At 53.2% G+C, this 16,980-nt stretch overlaps 1 protein-coding gene across 2 annotated transcripts in view; it reads left to right on the forward strand.

Moving 5' to 3' along the window:
* The window catches only part of ATP2B3 (ATPase plasma membrane Ca2+ transporting 3), a 78,275-nt gene extending 62,167 nt beyond the window's left edge, over window positions 1–16,108 (forward strand). Inside the window, exons 21-22 of one of the 2 annotated variants that reach the window (XM_064277743.1) lie at window positions 2,316–2,429; window positions 14,879–16,108. In XM_064277743.1, coding sequence (XP_064133813.1) covers window positions 2,316–2,429; window positions 14,879–15,187 — 423 coding nt within the window. In that variant the 3' untranslated portion in view covers window positions 15,188–16,108. Of the gene's footprint in view, window positions 1–2,315; window positions 2,785–14,878 lie in introns of those variants that run through there. The other variant, XM_064277742.1, reaches the window with a different exon arrangement.
* The last annotated feature ends 872 nt before the right edge of the window (window positions 16,109–16,980 follow it).

Here is a 16,980-nt window from a genome sequence, read left to right on the forward strand (position 1 = left end):
CAGTCAGAGCTAGGAGCCCTGGGCCACTCCCTGCTTTACCCACGAGGGAACCAGGGCCCAGAGAGGAGGGACCCACCCCAGGTCACACAGCAAAGGCTGGCCAGGTTCAGTCTCCCCATGCCACAGCCTGAGACAGGCCTGAGCACTAAGCACTGCCTGTCTTTGCAATAAACGCACTTTAATTCCTCCCAGGAACCCTGCCGTCTGACCTTGTCACCTCGAATTCACCATGCTTCTCGGGAATGCTGAATCAGTCCCATTATTTTAGCTCCTCAGCTTTCATGCCCCAAGGGAGTCATGTTCTAGGTAGCCATTCCCCACATTTCCGAACTTTGCAAATGACAAAATTTCTCCCCCGCCAAATTTGGTGGCCAACATAACTTCTTATGCTGTTAAGTAAAGACATTTCTTAAACAGTTGTCTACTCTTGCCATCATTTCATACTGTTAATGTACGAGATGGTTAGGGTACGATTTTGGAATAAAAGATAGTCCTTCAAACTGAGTACACGGAGCTTTTCAAAGAACTCATGACACTGTCTTTACTTTTCGAATTCCACGATAAGCCAGAGTGACACTCCATCGGCGACTGGGCCTTGTTCCTGGTCTGGAACCTGGGTGTCCTCAGGGCAGTGACAAGTGTGCTATGTTGGTCTGATACTGTTATTCTGCGCCCCAGGAGCTGGTCAGTGCCATCAGGACACAGCCAGGAGCCAGGCGAGGCAGATGCAAATGAGAGCTGGGAAAGGTGTCTTTCCCATCCCCATAGCCTTGCCTCAAGATAAATCTCCTCTTGAAGGAGACCTGTTCCCATAAACCTAGAAACATCTCCTAAATTAGGGGAGCAAATGGGCCCCCAAAGAGACTGCGACACAAAGACATCGACTAGTCTTCCCTCAGTGCATTGACACACTGGGCATAGTGCAGGTCATGGGAACCCTCAGATGCATTGTTTTTACCCCTGCTCATGGGTCTCAGTCTGCGGCCCTGAGTCTCCACTTCTCCTGGGCTGGCTGTGCTGGGTAGGAGGGAGACTTGGCAAGTTGAATAGAGCGACAAGCAGTCCTTCCTGCAGCTCTGGGAGACAAGGATTGAGACGATGTCCGTCTTCATTTTGTTTGGGAGGGAGTATGAACACCCAAGTTGCCTTCTTCCAAGAAGACCACTGAGGGCTGGGGTGGAGAAGGGCCCCTCTCAATGGGCCAAGTGGAGGCTTCAGGGTCCAGAAAAGGGACATTCACTTTGCTGCTCATGTCATCCAATCGTTGCGTGGCAGTTTCCAGAAGTCGGATCCACCCTCCAAGGCCAAAGATCTGCCCCCACTGAGGCCGTTCCCAAAAGTGGCCTCCCCATGAGGGGACATTTGATGTGGCCACTTGGTCACGATTCCTTGGATCCCACTGCCTGGGTCTGATCTGCCCCCAAACCCCAGTCTGATGAGAAAGAAGCTCCAATTCCAGTCAGGTGGTCTCAGAAAACACAAAGACCCTTGGTTAGGTGGGATCTCAGGGATTTCATAACCAAAGCTCTACAACAGTCTCATTTTCCGCGGACCCACATCCCTTTCAGCTGAAAGTTGAAAGGGAGGAGAACAAAGAAAAAGCAGTGCTTGCTTCCAGAACTTCCTGGGGGTTTGTGGGAAGGCATTCAGAGAAGACAGGGCAGATGCTTCTGGATAACTCCTCCTCTTTTAAAGCCATTTTCCGATGAGCTGTTCTCGGGGTGCCCCATACCCAGTTCTTTGGCTGAGCTGAAAGAGCAAGAGGGAGGGCCCTAGCGTTCCACGGAGCAGGGCAGGCCGACTAGTGAATGAGATTTCTGCTGCTTCGAAAACTTAAGAAACTAGAACGGTGTGTGTTGAGGGGCCAAGGAAGGGCCCCTGTCCCCCGTGCCACTGAAAGCCACTGCCACAGGGCCTCGTTTCTAATAGGTGTGTGTCGTGTCCCTCAGGTGTGTTGGGGCAGAAAAAAGGTTGAGAGCTGCTGAGCTAGGATAACAAAGTATTGGGCCAGACACAGGTATTTTCTGACGAGTGCCTTGTCCCAAGCAACATCGTGAATGCAAATGACTCTTTCTAAAACGTTTGCAGTGTGTTCCTGAGTTTTAACCCCCACCCCACCTTATGACCAGTAATCATTTGCTCAGCAAACCCTCATTCCACCTGCCCCGTCCAAAGCCACGCCAGCGGGCAGCGTGCGAGGAAGCTTTGCTGTCACGGTATGCGCCCAGGGTGGCCCCTCCACTCCCAGCCCCGCCCCTGCTGCAGTTGCCGGATAACAGTGCAAGCCAAACTTTATCTCGTTTTCTCTCCCACAGATGGAGGTAGTGAGTACCTTCAAGAGAAGCGCTTCATTTCAGGGTGCCCTGCGCCGGCGGTCTTCAGTCCTCAGCCAGCTCCATGACGTAACCAATCTTTCTACCCCTACTCACGTAATTCTCTCTGCTGCCAATCCCACCAGTGCTGCTGGGAGTGAGTCTTGAGTTCCCTTTTCTCTCATAAATGGCATCTCGGGGGAAGAAAAGACCTCCCCCTCTTTCTTCTCTCTTTTCCAGTCTTGCATCCGCTCACCGTGCCTTTCCCGTTCTTTCTTTACTCCCTGTTCGGCCCCTCCCGTGCAGACGGTGTGTGCTCCAAAGCCATATTCTCTTATGAAATGTATTGACTCCATGGCACTCCTGGATCTTCCGTTCTTTTCTTTGTTTGGTTTTTTGGTTTTGCTTTAGTGCTCCTCTGTCATTGGTTTTCCTTTATTGAACTGGTCTGCCTTGGCCGAGGGGTCTTCACGAACTGGGGCTGCTCTGGGGGGTCTGGCTCCAGGTCGGGGGCTGGGTGGTGTTCTGGGGGACAGCATCAGGGCAGCACACAGGCTCAGGGCACCCTGCCCAGGACTGGAAGGGCAGACAGGTGCCTTTTCTGCATCGTTTGCCATGGATGAACTCCCCCCCCTCAACCCACTCAGGGACTAAAGCTGCAGCTCCCAGCATTCTCTTTGAGGTGGTTTCCAAAGGTTCAGCAGGAGGCAAAAGAGACAGGGCCCTGGCCCTGAGCCGACCCCAGAGGTTAGAGGTTTTCCAGAATTGGCCTCTGGGGCTGGGCAGATGAGGAGGAGCGCTCCTCATGCCTGTATATTCCGGAAGCACCTTGCTCCTTCCAAACAGGTGTCAGAATTGGAAGCTCATAACACCATCTGGTCCACTTTCTCTCTTTTAGAGAAGCTGGGAGAACTCAATTCCTTTCCGTGTTTCAATCACAATTGCCCATCGTTTTGGCAATGTTTTCCAGAGAACCCAGGGTTTGTCCTAAATAGGTAGGAACTTCCATAACGGCTCACATTTTTTCAAAAAGGCCAAGGTAAGGCCACTAGAGTGTTGAACCCGCCTCCCGCATGGTTATGCCAATGGGAGAGAACATGGGGGAATAATCTGACCCTCCCCCAACACTGGGCCACCTGCTTTTCATAATAAATGCAAGAGATCTCAAAACCAAAAAGTAAACCTTCCAGTATGAACCCAGAGCCCTGGCCGGAACGGTTCAATGCTACCTTCTTCCGCAGCTGCCCTCACATCTATGAGCACTTCGCTACCATGCAGACGGGGAGCTTTAACGACACCTTTCTCCCCACCGCAGAAGCTTGGATTTGCTTTTTTCTTTCTTTTTTATTTTTTTCTTTTGTTTCTTTTTTAATTTTTTTTTTAGGAACTGGTGAGAGGCCCCCAGTGGGGGGCACCCTCCTCTGGGTTGAGCAGCCGTGTCACGTGGGTCCTCAGTCACTGCCCTTTAAGTCAGGGGTGTGGGCTGCATCGGTCTCCTGTGCCACCTCGTCCCCTTCACACCACCTCCCCAAGCCCCAGGCTGCTTACTCACTGAGGCACCCGCCAACCCTGCCACTCGAAAGGGCCCACTCCTCCCCACCCGCCAACCCCGCCACGTGGAAGGGACCACTCCTCCCAACCCGCCTGCCCCACCATGGGGAAGGGCCACTCCTCCCCACCCGCCAACCCCACCACGCAGAAGGGCCCACTCCACCCCACCCACCTGCCGCACCACGTGGAAGGGCCCACTCCTCTCCACCCGACCAACCTGCCAACCCGCCACACGGAAGGGCCCACTCCTCCCCACTCACCAACCCCACCACAAGGAAGGGACCACTCCTCCCCAGAGATCAGTGGGAGGCTTTGACCCCATCAGCTAAGGACAGAAACAGTCGCGGCCACCCGGCCAACTTCCTTCCCAGGACCGAGGGGCCGCCGTCCTCGTCCCCTCCACCTTGACTCCCTCCACATGTTTTCTTTTCCATCGTGCTGTGTGCTTCCTGTCTGTCTGTCTGTTCACCTGCCTGTCTGTGCACAGCAGGCCCTGTCCCACCCTGGGCCTAGAGCCTGCACCTTCAGGGTTCTCCTCCAGCCCCTCTGCATCCACTGGCCCTCCCTTGGATGGCCTGCTGCCTCTCCCCCACTTGCTTCCTCCCTGGGGGTGGCCTCTCTCCCCCTCTCTCCCTCTCCTCCCAGCACCCCCTCCTGTGCCATCTGTCCCCCTCCTTCCCACCACCAGCTGCCCACGGGGAGCCCAGCGGTGACTGGTAAGTATGGTGGAAGAGATGCCACCCCTCCCCCACTCATGAGCCTTCTCAGTGGGGACTGAACTGTTGCTGGCCAGGGCCCTTTGAGCAAGCAGCACTTGCTGCAGGACGAGGGGGGACCAGGCTGGGAATGCCGAGTGCACTTCTCAGGGGACACTGGTGTGAGGCCCAGGGAGTCCCGTGCCCACTGACCAAAGCGGGCAGCATCACAGAAATGATTCCACCTTGGAGAAATATTTAGGAGGGTGGCTATGGGCCTGGCTGTGGGCCTGGTTCGCCGCCCCCCCGCCCCCACCAAGGCAGCCCGAGCCGCGCATCCAAACACCCAAAGATTGATCTAGAGCCCAGAACCCACCCCTGCTCTGAGTTCCAATGACCTCTAGGAATCATGAGCCCAGCACCCTCGTCTTACAAACCAGGGGAAAGCGGGTGCCCATAAGAGCCAGGACGTGCTCAGGCCCCATAGGCAGCCAGACCTGGCAGAGTGGCGACTAGCTCCCAGGCCCTCACCCTCTCCTTGGAATTTTCCAGTGGATGATGGCTGCTCAGAAGGAAGGCAGGGTGAAGGCCACAATGGGGCTCCCGGCCTAGACAAAAGGTCTTCTGATCATAGGCTGCCCCAACTAGGCTGGAATATTCCTTAAGAGGTTTCCGAAGGAAAACTCACAATTTCTTACGCAGGGAATTTTCTATTACCCACTCCAAGATGGCTCCCAGGGCTTCTTGTTCAAACAGGGAGAAAAATGACTTCCACCGTGTGCTCCTTTCTGGGGGGCTTAGAAAGAACCTCCAGTGAGAAGGTCACATGGGAGGTGGGGTGAGGAAAGTGATGGCCAGAGTGGTAGGTGACATGTGTGAGGACAAAAGGAGGGAAGGCATGACGCAGGCCGGGCCTTCCTCTGACCCAAGCCGCACTCACAAAGAGCCAGGATGACAAGGACGGGCTGGGGACACCCACACCCACACATATGCTTGCTGCATCTGGACTCAGGAGTCCCTGGCTGGGGGCCTCTGCAGAGAACCCAGCTGTCACAAAGTGGAGTCCCACCACTGTCAGGCTGCAGCAGTGGCTGGCACTCAGCCTCCCCACTTCTCTTTTCCAGCTCAGCCCTACTGAGTCTTGGCAAGATGAGAAAGCCGGGCCACTGCCACCTCTGTGCTCCTTCAGCCTTCTCCTGCCCTCCTGGTCTTGTGACCACCCGCCATCATGCCATTTCATTTCATGTGACCCTGGCTGTGGCCTTGAGGCTGGCCTCTCTGAGTGGCTCAGAAAGGAGCGTTGGCTAATAATCGCTTTAAGTCTTGGAAATTAGGGAGCTGTGAGATCCTATCCATTGTTGGCGCATCAACTGCCCCCCTTTCCGCCCAGCCATACGCTCACGCTGATGCTGTGCAAAGCTCGTGTGAAGGTCCCCGCTCTGCCCAGGCTGAGGCATCGTTCTCTCCACTTTACTGACAAGCACGAGCCAGGGGATGGCTGCTCCTTTACAACACGCCAGGGTCCCAGCATCACCGAGGCCCATCTGGGGCCTCCTGTGTCTCTTTTCCTTCAGAGGCCAACCCAGTGACACAGACACACCAGCTCCACCCCAGCCACTCATCCAAAGTCTCTTGCCCACTAGTCTACCGCAGCCGCACAGGCCTCTGTACTTGAACGTTTACTGTCCCGGGCCAGCAGAGGCGTGGGGCAGGAGCTGAGTTACGTGGCCAGGAGGGCTCCCTCCGGACGCTTTTATTCTCATGAACCGGGCTGGAAACATCACAGCGGTTGCTTTACTGGCATTGGATTCGGCCCCATGAACACCTCCTGTCCAGCCTGGCAGCGCCAGGCTGGGTGAGCCCCATGGGTTTCCTTGACGTGAAGACATGTTCATAGGTGGCGCTCATACACACTGGGTGGCAACTTCCATCATGAAGGCGGCCCCCCTCCCCACAGTGGAAGGAGTTTTGCAAAGCCAATACTCTCTGACTTTCTGGAGTTTGCTCCATTCTCAGGAGGGTTGTTGACTTACAGCCAAGTCTCCCCATGCGTGCTTCTGGGACTAGTGGATTGGACAGAAAGCATGCTACCAACAGTGGCAGCCCCTCCGATGGGGCCCTACTCTGTCCCCTAAGCTTTCTGGAAGGTACCACAGGCCCCATCGTGGGGACCAACCTTCCAGGAAGTTCTGATGCACAGGCCAGACCACAGCCTAGGGCAGAACCCAGGCCTCCTGCTCCAAGCCAGTCCCCATTAGGGGACAGAGAGCTTGCAAGGCCAGCTCAAGACACACACTCTGCCCGGCTAGGTGAGAACCAAGGGCCCAGGTGGGGCTTTTGCCGTACGCCCCTTCAGTCCCACCACTGAAAGCCTTGGGCCTTGCCTCGCTTGGACTGGCTCAGCCATTGCTGTCAGGAGCCCAAGACAGGGTGTGTAGTCCAGAGCTCATGTTCCTGAACACAGAATGGGGAGGCAGTTTTCTCAAAACTTGCCAGCCATTCGCCTTTTGGCTTGCCGACACGAACAAAGCTGCGTCTATTTCCTGGATGGAAGGACCAGCTCTGGAGTTGGCATCGTCATGCATCCTAATCAGGTCCTGTGGTTAGGGAAAGGAACCTTCCCCTGGCTGTCCTGCTCCTTCAACTGTGGCTGTGTTCCACCACCCAGGGCAGGAGACCTAAGCCATCTTTTCTTCACATACTCGGCTCCAGGAGCTTTGCTCCTCTTTCCCCTCAATGACAACAACAGATCACGTTGCCAGAGACTCTTGAAAACGCCCTTTGTCATGGCTTTCAAGCCGTGATTAGACCTCACACCACCAAGTATGCCCCTGGAAGCCCAGAGGGCCTGGCCAGCAGGACCCACAGCTCTCAGAGGACAGAGGGCTGCCAGGGACCCTGCCTCCTGAGAAAAGTTCTGGACTCAGTAGTTGGTGGAGTCTGGACATCAGTCAAGCGTGTAGGAGCATGGAGGAAGCAGTGGAAAGGCCAAAAAGGAAGCATTCCAAGCTGAGTGGTGGGGGTTGAGACGTGAGCAGAGAGGTAGAGAGAGTGGACGACCCCCTCTCCTCTGGCAGGCCTGCTTGTTATACAGATGATGGCCGCACTAGGCAGTTAGCAGTCACCTCTGCCTCAGGAAGCAGGAGGGCTACACGAGAAGGTAGCAGGCAGTTCTATTGTTGCTATTGTCATCATTGTTCAGAAGCATTTTCCTTTTTTCTTCTTCCCTTTCCCTTTATTTTGACTGGGGTGGGTGCTCCCTGTGTCCTTTGCTTGTGTCCCTGCTTCCACGTCCCTTCTTCTCCACTGCTACCGCCACCACCACCACCACCACCTGCATTGCGAACTTGAGCGATTGAAGGCCCAAGCAGGGAGATGGCTCCATAAGACCCAAACGGGGCACTCTGGCTGTCAGCTGGGCCCACCCCTTTGCTGGAGCTACAACCATCCATCAATAGCATAGTCACAGGCCGAGGCCAACTGCGGCACCCCTCTGCTCTGGTTTAGTGTGGCTGGGGTGGGTCCTTACCGCTCTGCAGTGCCACTGCCCTATCCCCATCTGGATCTGTCCACAATCATGAAGCTCATGATTCATAACTCTTCATCCATGTGGGGGAGGGGCAGGCAAGGGCTGAGGTGTGAGCTAAGTGCAGGCAGTCTTGAGGCTCTGAAGAAGGTCAAGCAGAGGGGCAGAGATGGGAGCAGCTCTTTTGGATAAAGGTGGTCGGGACAAGCTTCTCTGAGCCACGTTTTGAACTGAAGAGGAAAAGCCAGCCACGAGGCTGTCTGGGGAAAGAACAGTCAAGGCAGGGCAAGGAGCAGGTGGAATGGCCTCAGGGGTTATAGGAAGACGGTATAGGGATGCCGGCAAGGGTGACGTCAAGTTGGGCCTTGTAACCCATAGGTGTGGCGCTGCCCACTGAGCCCCTGCTGGGTACAGGCAGGCGCTGTGCTGGGCATCGGGACATCAGTCAGATGGGGCTCATGGCCTGGTGGAAGGACACCAACAAGAGAAGGGTGCGTGGGAGGGGGGGAACGTTAGAAGGGGAGAGAATGAAGCTGGAGAGGGTGCAAGGGTGTGTGGGAGATGGGTGCTGTGCTGAGAGGAGGGGCATGAGGCACCCTGGGGAACAGAAGGAACAGGCAGCACAAAGGCACTGAGGCAGGAGCATCCCTGGCGTGCCTTGGGGGACAGGAGAGGGAGATAAGAGGCCAAGGTGGGCCCCCTGCAAAAGGATCTCTCGGGCTGCCTTGCGGGGTCAGACTGTGGGGCGGGTTCAGGATGTCAGTGGAAGGCAACTAGCTCGGCGGGCTTTGCGGGGGGTGGAGGGATGTTAAGGGTGAGACCCCATGAGACACCCAGGTGGGGGGTTAGAGAGGCAGGTGGTTGCCTGGGCCTGATGGTGGAAATGGGGGACTTGTTTGTAGACAGATGGTATTGAAGGCCACGGGTGGGTGCAAGCACCCAGGAAATGCATGAAGATAGAGGGAGAAGAACAGAGGCCCAAAGACTGAGCCTGAGGCCCTTGGGCATCAGGAGATGGGGAGGGGAAAGCTCCATCACAGGAGCTGAGCAGGAGCCACAGTGAGGAAAGAGAGGATGGAGAGACAGGTGTCAGGGTAATGAGGATAGGGGCAGTGAGCACTGGCTAGGTGGAGGTGGCTGAGGAGCCATCCAGGGAGGACAGAGCAGGGAACAGTGGACTTGGCAATGAGGAGGACCTAGGGCCCTGGAGCAGAGCTTCCCGATAGGGGGTGGGCAAAGGCCAGATGGGGCGGCTTCAAAAAAATAGGAGGACGGGGTGTGGAGATAAAGAGTACAGACACATCTGTGCACAGGGCAGAGAAGCAGGGCTACAGCCACAGGAAAACACGTGACCAAGAGGGCAACAGACAGCATAGACCCACGAGAGGAGAGAATCTCATGGCCATGTCTGTCAGTGGGTGGAGGAGTGGAAGCTGCCCGTTCGGGAGAGCCCAGCATGCTGGACAGCAAGGAGGAGACAGAGGGTGCGTCACGGAGACCAGAGGCGGGACATGTGGTGGCTCCCCATGGGGACTTTTTGGTCTCACTTAGAGGGAAATGGAAGCTACTGAAGAGTCCTCCTCCCCCCAAGCCCTGCCTGAGCCTTCTCCAGATACCTTGGCCATCACCCTAGGACTCAGCATTCCATTCCTTTTATTCCGTAAATTAGCACACAGAAAAATGGACTTCTCACGGATGGGTCTCTCTGAAAGGCTTGTGGGTTTCCATGATAATCACCGGTAATTGGAAGGCAAAAGTTGGGAACAAAGAAGAAGGAGCAGTAGTTGGAAAATACGGCCTTGGTGGTAAAAACAATGCCAGAGATCAAATAATAGAATTTTGCAAGACCAGCGACATCTTCATTGCAAATACCTTCTTTCACCAACATAAACGGCAACTAAACTCATGGACCTCGCCAGATGGAACACACAGAAATCAAATTGACAACATCTGTGGAAGGAGACGATGGAAAAGCTCAATATCATCAGTCAGAACAAGGCCAGGGGCCAACCATGGGACAGACCATCAATTGCTCATATGCAAGTTCAAGCTGAAACTGAAGAAAATCAGAACAAGTCCACGAGAGCCAAAATATGACCTTGAGCATATCCCACCTGAATTTAGAGACCATCTCAAGAATAGATTTGACGCATTGAACACTAGTGACCGCAGACCAGACGAGTTGTGGAAGGACATCAAGGACATCATCCATGATGAAAGCAAGAGGTCATTAAAAGTACAAGAAAGAAAGAGAAGAACAAAATGGATGTCAGAGGAGACTCTGAAACTTGCTCTTGAACATCGAGTATCTAAAGCAAATGGAAGAAATGATAAAGTAAAAGAGCTGAACAGAAAGGTGGCTCCAGAAGACAAAGTAAAGGATTATAATAACATGTGCAAAGACCTGGAGTTAAAAGAGAGGAACTCCCTCGGCATTTCTCAGTCTGAAAGAAGTGAAGAAAAAATCCAGACGTCAAGTTGCGATATTGTAGGATTCTATGGGCGAAATATTGAGCGACTCAAGAAGCATCAAAAGAAGATAGAAGGAACATACAGAGTCCAAGCTGCACTGAAGTCATCAGCGAAAACGAGGCTCCAGGAATTGACAGAATATCAATTGAGATGTTTCAACAAACAGATGCAACGCTGGAAGCGCTCACTCATCTATGCCAAGAAATTTGGAAAACAACTGCCTGGCCAACTGACTGGAAGAGATCCATGTTTGTGTCCATTCCAAAGAAAGGTGATCGATCCAACGGAATGCGGAAATTATTGAACAATATCATTAATATCACACGCAGGTAAAATTTTGCTGAAGATCATTTAAAAGCAGCTGCAGCAAGTACATCAACAGGGAACTGCCAGAAGTTCAAGCCAGATTCAGAAGAGGACGTGGAATGAGGGGATATCATTACTGATATCAGGTGCATCTTGGCTGAAGGCAGAGAATACCAGAAAGATGTTTACCTGTGTTTTATTGATTTTGCAAAGGCATTCGCCTGTGTGGATCATAACAAATTATGGTAACACAAATAAGAACACTTAACTGTGCTCCTGAGGAACCTGTATGTAGACTAAGAGGCAGTCCTTTGAACAGAAAAAGAGGATACTGCATGGTTTAAAGTCAGGAAAGGTGTGCGTCAGGGTTGTATCCTTTGACCGTACCTATTCAATCTGTATACTGAACAAATAATCTGAGAAGCTGGACTATATGAAGAAGAAGGTGGCATCAGGATTGGAGGAAGACTCATTAACAACCTGTGTTACGCAGATGACACAACCCTGCTTGCTGAAAGTGAAGAGGACTTGAAGCACTTACTGATGAAGATCAAAGACCACAGCCTTCAGTATGGACTGCACCTTTTTTTTTTTTTTATAAGAAAACAAAAATCCTCACAACTGGACCAATGAGCAACATCATAATAAATGGAGAAAAGTTTGAGGTTGTTAAGGATTTCATTTTACTTGGATCCACAATCAACAGCCATGGAAGCAGCAGTCAAGAAATCAAAAGACACATTGCATTGGGTAAATCTGCTGCAAAGGACCTCTTTAAAGTGTTGAAGAGCAAAGATGTCACCTTGAAGACTAAGGTGCGCCTGACCCAAGCCATGGTATTTTCAATTGCCTCATATACATGGGAAAGCTGGACAATGAACAAGGAAGACTGAAGAAGAATTGATGCCTTTGAATTGTGCTGTTGGCGAAGAATATTGAATGAACCATGGACTTCCAAAAGAACGAACAAATCTGTCTTAGAAGAAGTACAACCAGAATGCTCCTTAGAAGCAAGGATGGCGAGACTGCATCTTACATACTTTGGACATGTTGTCAGGAGGGATCAGTCCCTGGAGAAGGACATCACGCTTGGCAGAGTACAAGGTCAGCAGGAAAGAGGAAGACCCTCAACGAGGTGGATTGACACAGTGGCTGCAACAATGGACTCAAGCATAGCAACGATTGTAAGGATGGCGCAGGACCGGGCAGTGTTTCGTTCTGTTGTGCACAGGGTCGCTACGAGTTGGAACTGACTCGACGGCACCTAACAACAACAACATATGCATGCAAAAGCTGGACAATGAATAAGGAAGAAAAAAGAAGAATTGGTGCCTTTGAATTGTGGTGTTGGCAAAGAATCCTGAATATATACCATAGACTGCCAAAAGAACGAACAAATCCGTCTTGGAAGGAGTGCAGCCAGAATGGTCCTTAGAAGCGAGGATGGCGTGACTTCATTTCGAGTACTTTGGACATGTTCTCAGGAGGGACCAGTCCCTGGAGAAGGTCATCATGCTTGGCAAACCAAGGACATCATGCTTGGTCAGCAAAAAAGAGGAAGACCCTCAATGAGGTGTATTGACACATTAGCTGCAACAATGGGCTCAAGAACAACAACAATTGTGAAGATGGCACAGGACCAGGCAGTGCTTTGTTCTGTTGTACATAGGGTTCCTATGAGTCAGAATTGACTCGACGGCATGAACCAGTGTCCCAGGCATAAGCTGCACCCTGTAGCACTGGTAAGACCATTAGGATGCCATTTTGTAACAGCCCAAGATTTGAAGGCAGGGCAGCTAGAACTTGGAAGACAGCCAAGTAAGCACCAGCTGGGCTGGACTTGGGGCCTGACCCACGGGTTAGAACCCCAAAGAGCAGACTGTGTGGTGGGTGGCCCTTTTGCCCCTCTTGTGGTTTGACCGTTCATTCGTGTGGTTGACAAGAGTTTGTGGGGAGACTAATATGTGCCAGGCTGTGGAGCTGGCCAGAGGTGTGAGGAGACTTAAGCTTAGGCCTGAGCAGAGGCCTGGCCTAGTCATGTGACCTGGTACCAAAGGAGGTGACCAGCTCAGTGAGGGGATGGGGCGTGGCCAAGATCACAAGGTGCAGTGCTGGCACACGGTTCCAGCAAAAGTCCCCAGAGCCCTGGAAGTACCAGACAGTCTTTCTCCTTCCTGTGCTTCCTCAGCAGATGGCTGGGCGGCTTCCACACCGCCCTGTGCCCATAAGAGGCTCAATTTATGAGGCCACAGCTGAGTCGGCTGCAGAAAGTGGACTCTGTCTCTTTTCATTAAAAGTATAAAACAAGATCAACTTCTCAATTTCTGTGTTACCCCCATTTTAGAAGCCAATTTGGCAGGATAGAGGCTTTAGTGAGAGTATTTGACCGTCTGCGATGTGGCTTTATGAAGCACATAGGATATGGAGCTAGGAAATTCTGATTTTATGGCAGTGCTCTGGTCACTTTTTGCACTCAAAAATCGTGAGGTTTGCCTTGCTTACACTGATTTAGGACAGCTGTGCTTGGCCACCCTGAGTTGGCAGAGGGCCCAGATGCTGGCAGGTTAGCGGACTCATTTGTCAACAGGGTAATTCATTGTCTAAACTACGGGCTGGTCAGCTTTTTCTGTAAAGGACGAGGTAGCAAATATTCTCAGCTTTGCGGGTCACACGGTCTCTATCGAGACCGCTCAGCCCTGCCGTGGAAGCAGCCATGGACAACACTTAAGTGAATAGGCGTGGCTGTGTGTCAATAAAATTTTATTAACAAATACAGGCCAGGCAGGATTTAGCCCTTGGGCCATAGTTTGCGGACACCTGGTCTAAACCAAGACCACCAAATCCTTGGACATGGAAATGACCTCAGAGCTCGTATCGTGCCCTCTGATCGAATTTATCGACAGGAGCCTCAGGCCACAGAAATCCACTGCTCTGCATCCTGGAGGGCAGGACAGCTGACCGGCCTAGAGGTCAAAACTTGGCGCCAGCCGGCACTGTGGCTGAGGTCTGCCCCTGGACTTCCGAAGCAGGAGGATGCCCGGGCTGGGGGCCGAGGAGGGAGCAGTGAGAGGCAGCAGCTCCGGGGCTTGTAAAGGATGGGACTTGAGTGCATGTGTCAGCAGACGGGGTTAGGGAGACACAGTCAGGACCTGGACTTGCTGAGGCTGACATGCCTGCGTGCCTGGGAGGGAGAGGGTGCCCCGCGGAGGGGTGGGTGTGCAGGCCCTGCGTGGGGGGTGCTTCCTGGACACCGTCTCTGAGGGCAGGGCTGGTGCGGGGAAGGGACGGCACGATGGGCCAGGGATAGAGGGGCTGTAGGAGAGTGAGGAATACCTTGTCTCAGCAGGAACAGGCTTGGTGGCTGCAAATCCAAAGTGGGGCCACGTTTGGTCTCAGATGCTTCTGACCCCCCAAGGTAGAGTCCCCTGGTGGTCCACTGTGTTGAGTGCCCTTTAGGGGGACTAAGACAAAAGCACAGAGTGGCCACCAGATTGAGCAGCAGGAAGGCTGATGATGAGGCCTGGGGCACGGGGGCAAGGTCCCAGGAAGAGCCAGGGAGGCCGTCCAAGAAAGAATGGCAAAGAGCCCCATCTACTAGGAGCTTGTCCACCCTCTAGCAGTCTCCCTCTTACAAATCACCTGTCTTTTACACTAAATTGGATTTCCGATTTGGAAGAGACCCCAGGGGCCAGCTGCCTGCCCTCCATCCAGGGCCGGGAGAGGGGAGGGAGCAGTGAGAGTCCAGCTGCCCAGGCCAGCACAGAGAAAGCCCCTTCATGAGAGCCAGTTGACAGGAGGGCAAATCCCAAACCAGGACGCCCTCCCCCCAAGCCAGGCCTGCAGGCAAAGCCACCCCATTCCATCCGCCACTCCAGTGGATGCGCACTTAGAGTGTGATCACCATGCCATCGATGTGGACCACTTGGGCAGCTGCCCCCCACTAATTCTGTCCTTCCTTTCCTTCCTCCTCTCCCCGCCCCCTTGGGACCTCCTGCCCTTCCTTCCTCGTGTCCCAGATCCGGGTGGTGAAAGCCTTCCGTAGCTCGCTCTACGAGGGCCTGGAGAAGCCAGACTCTAAGGCCTCCGTCCATAACTTCATGACTACGCCCGAGTTCCTGATCAATGACTACACCCACAACATCCCGCTCATCGATGACACGGATGTAGATGAGAACGAGGAGCGCCTGCGCGCCCCCCCACCCCAGTCCCCCAACAAGAACAACAACGCCATAGACAGCGGCGTCTACCTGGCCACGACCGCCAGCAAGTCAGCTACCTCTTCCAGGCCCGGAAGCCCCCTCCACAGCGTGGAGACGTCGCTCTAACGGAACTCCTCTCTTTTGCTGCACACATGCGCGTGCACAGACACACATACACACTCTCAGACTCACCCACACTCACAGATGTAAAACACCCCAGACGGCGGAAGACTTTTCTTGCACGTCATTTGCAAGAAGCCACATCCATTCACTAAGGGTGCAGCCCGCCACCGGCGTCTTTATCCAGGACCCCAGGAAGAAGAGGGAGGAACTGAGAGGGTGAAGATCTCTGTTCCCCACCTGTTTTTCTAGCGATGCGATGCTTTTATTTTTAAACAAACACTACAGTTCCGTTCCACCATCCATTTGCCATCGGGGATGTGCACTGGGGCCGGGCGCTGGCTGGGGTTTGTGGGAGCAACTGAATCAACGTGTTCGTCCACAAAAGAGGCGAGCACTCTGGCTGGGAAGGCTGTCCCGGTCCCCACACCGCTTCCTTTCCTGCCCTGTCAGCCCAGCAGATGGCCCACCCAAGGGAGTCTGTGCAAACGTACCTGCACCACAAAGCAAGTACCCCGGGATAAACCGTCCACATCAACAGTATGCGTGCGTGCGTGTGCGTGCGTGTGTGGAAATATATATATATATATATATATATATATATATATATGACAAGATGCTTATTTAAAGACTAAGGAACTATTTATTGGCATGCTATGTCCATTCCTTTTATCGGGCATTTTCATTTTGAAATTTCATTATTTATTTTAGCAGGGGGTCCTGGTGGTGCAGTGGTTACAGCACTCGGCTGCAAACCAAAAGGTCAGCAGTTCGAACCCAGCCACTCTTCAGGAGAAAGAAGTGGCAGTCTGCTTCTGTAAAGATTGCAGCCTTGGAAACCAGATGGGGCAGTTCTACTCTGTCCTCTAGGGTCTCTATGAGTCAGAATCGACTCTGCGGCAGTGGGTTTGGTTTGGGTTTTATTGTAGCAGGTGTTCTTTTTTTTTTTTTTTTTTTTTTCAGGAAACTGGACTGCAAGTATATCTTTTGGCACCAAATCCCATCTGCCCCTTGTAACCCCCAGCCCTTCGTCCTCTCCCCCTGGCCCATTGCCACCTCTCCCCCTGACCCATTACCACCTCTCCCTCCCAGCACAGTTCTGGAGGTTGTCCTCTTTGGGATTCCTGAGAGGGATGTGGTGGGAGGAGGGGCATCAACGAAGGAGGTCAGGGAGTGGTTAGGAAAGGAACCTTTGCACTTTGAGACCCCTGCCGATAGAGAAAAGCACATTTCAATAGAGTTTTTTATTAAGAAGATAAAAGCCAGAGCCGTGCTCCGAGTGTACCCTCTCACGGGTGGGTGTGGAAGCTTGGTTTGCAAAGTCATGCCTCCAATTCCAGATCCCTCATTGTGGCTGCTGGCCTTTGCAGGTCCACACCCCCCAATTTCAAGAGCCAGGTCAGGTCCTGTGCCTGCCCCCCACCCACCTGCTCCTGACACAGATGGAAGGATCTAGAATCCAGAGGGCCAGTGAGGCTGTGTCAGGGGCAGCAGCCAGGCACAACCAGGGGCGGCAAGCTCACCCTCGATAGCGCTCATAAACATCCTCTCCCAGTGCCAGGTCCAGAGGGAACAGTGCCAAGAGTCAAAAAAGAAGCCACACTGACTGGAGAGCAAATTCACAAACAAAAGGAGCCGCCTGGGTGAATGAGGTCGGGACCGGCTACCTTTCAGCCCCAGCCTCCTTGTCACCTCCCACTGGACTCCTTTTACTTTAGTGAATGCCAAGAAATTCTCCCTGGCCAATCTCCAGGGTCTGCCATGGGGTGCTAGGCACCCGCAAAGTGACTGGGAATGTG

Source organism: Loxodonta africana, chromosome X (assembly GCF_030014295.1).
Source record: "Loxodonta africana isolate mLoxAfr1 chromosome X, mLoxAfr1.hap2, whole genome shotgun sequence".
NCBI classification, from domain to species: domain Eukaryota; kingdom Metazoa; phylum Chordata; class Mammalia; order Proboscidea; family Elephantidae; genus Loxodonta; species Loxodonta africana.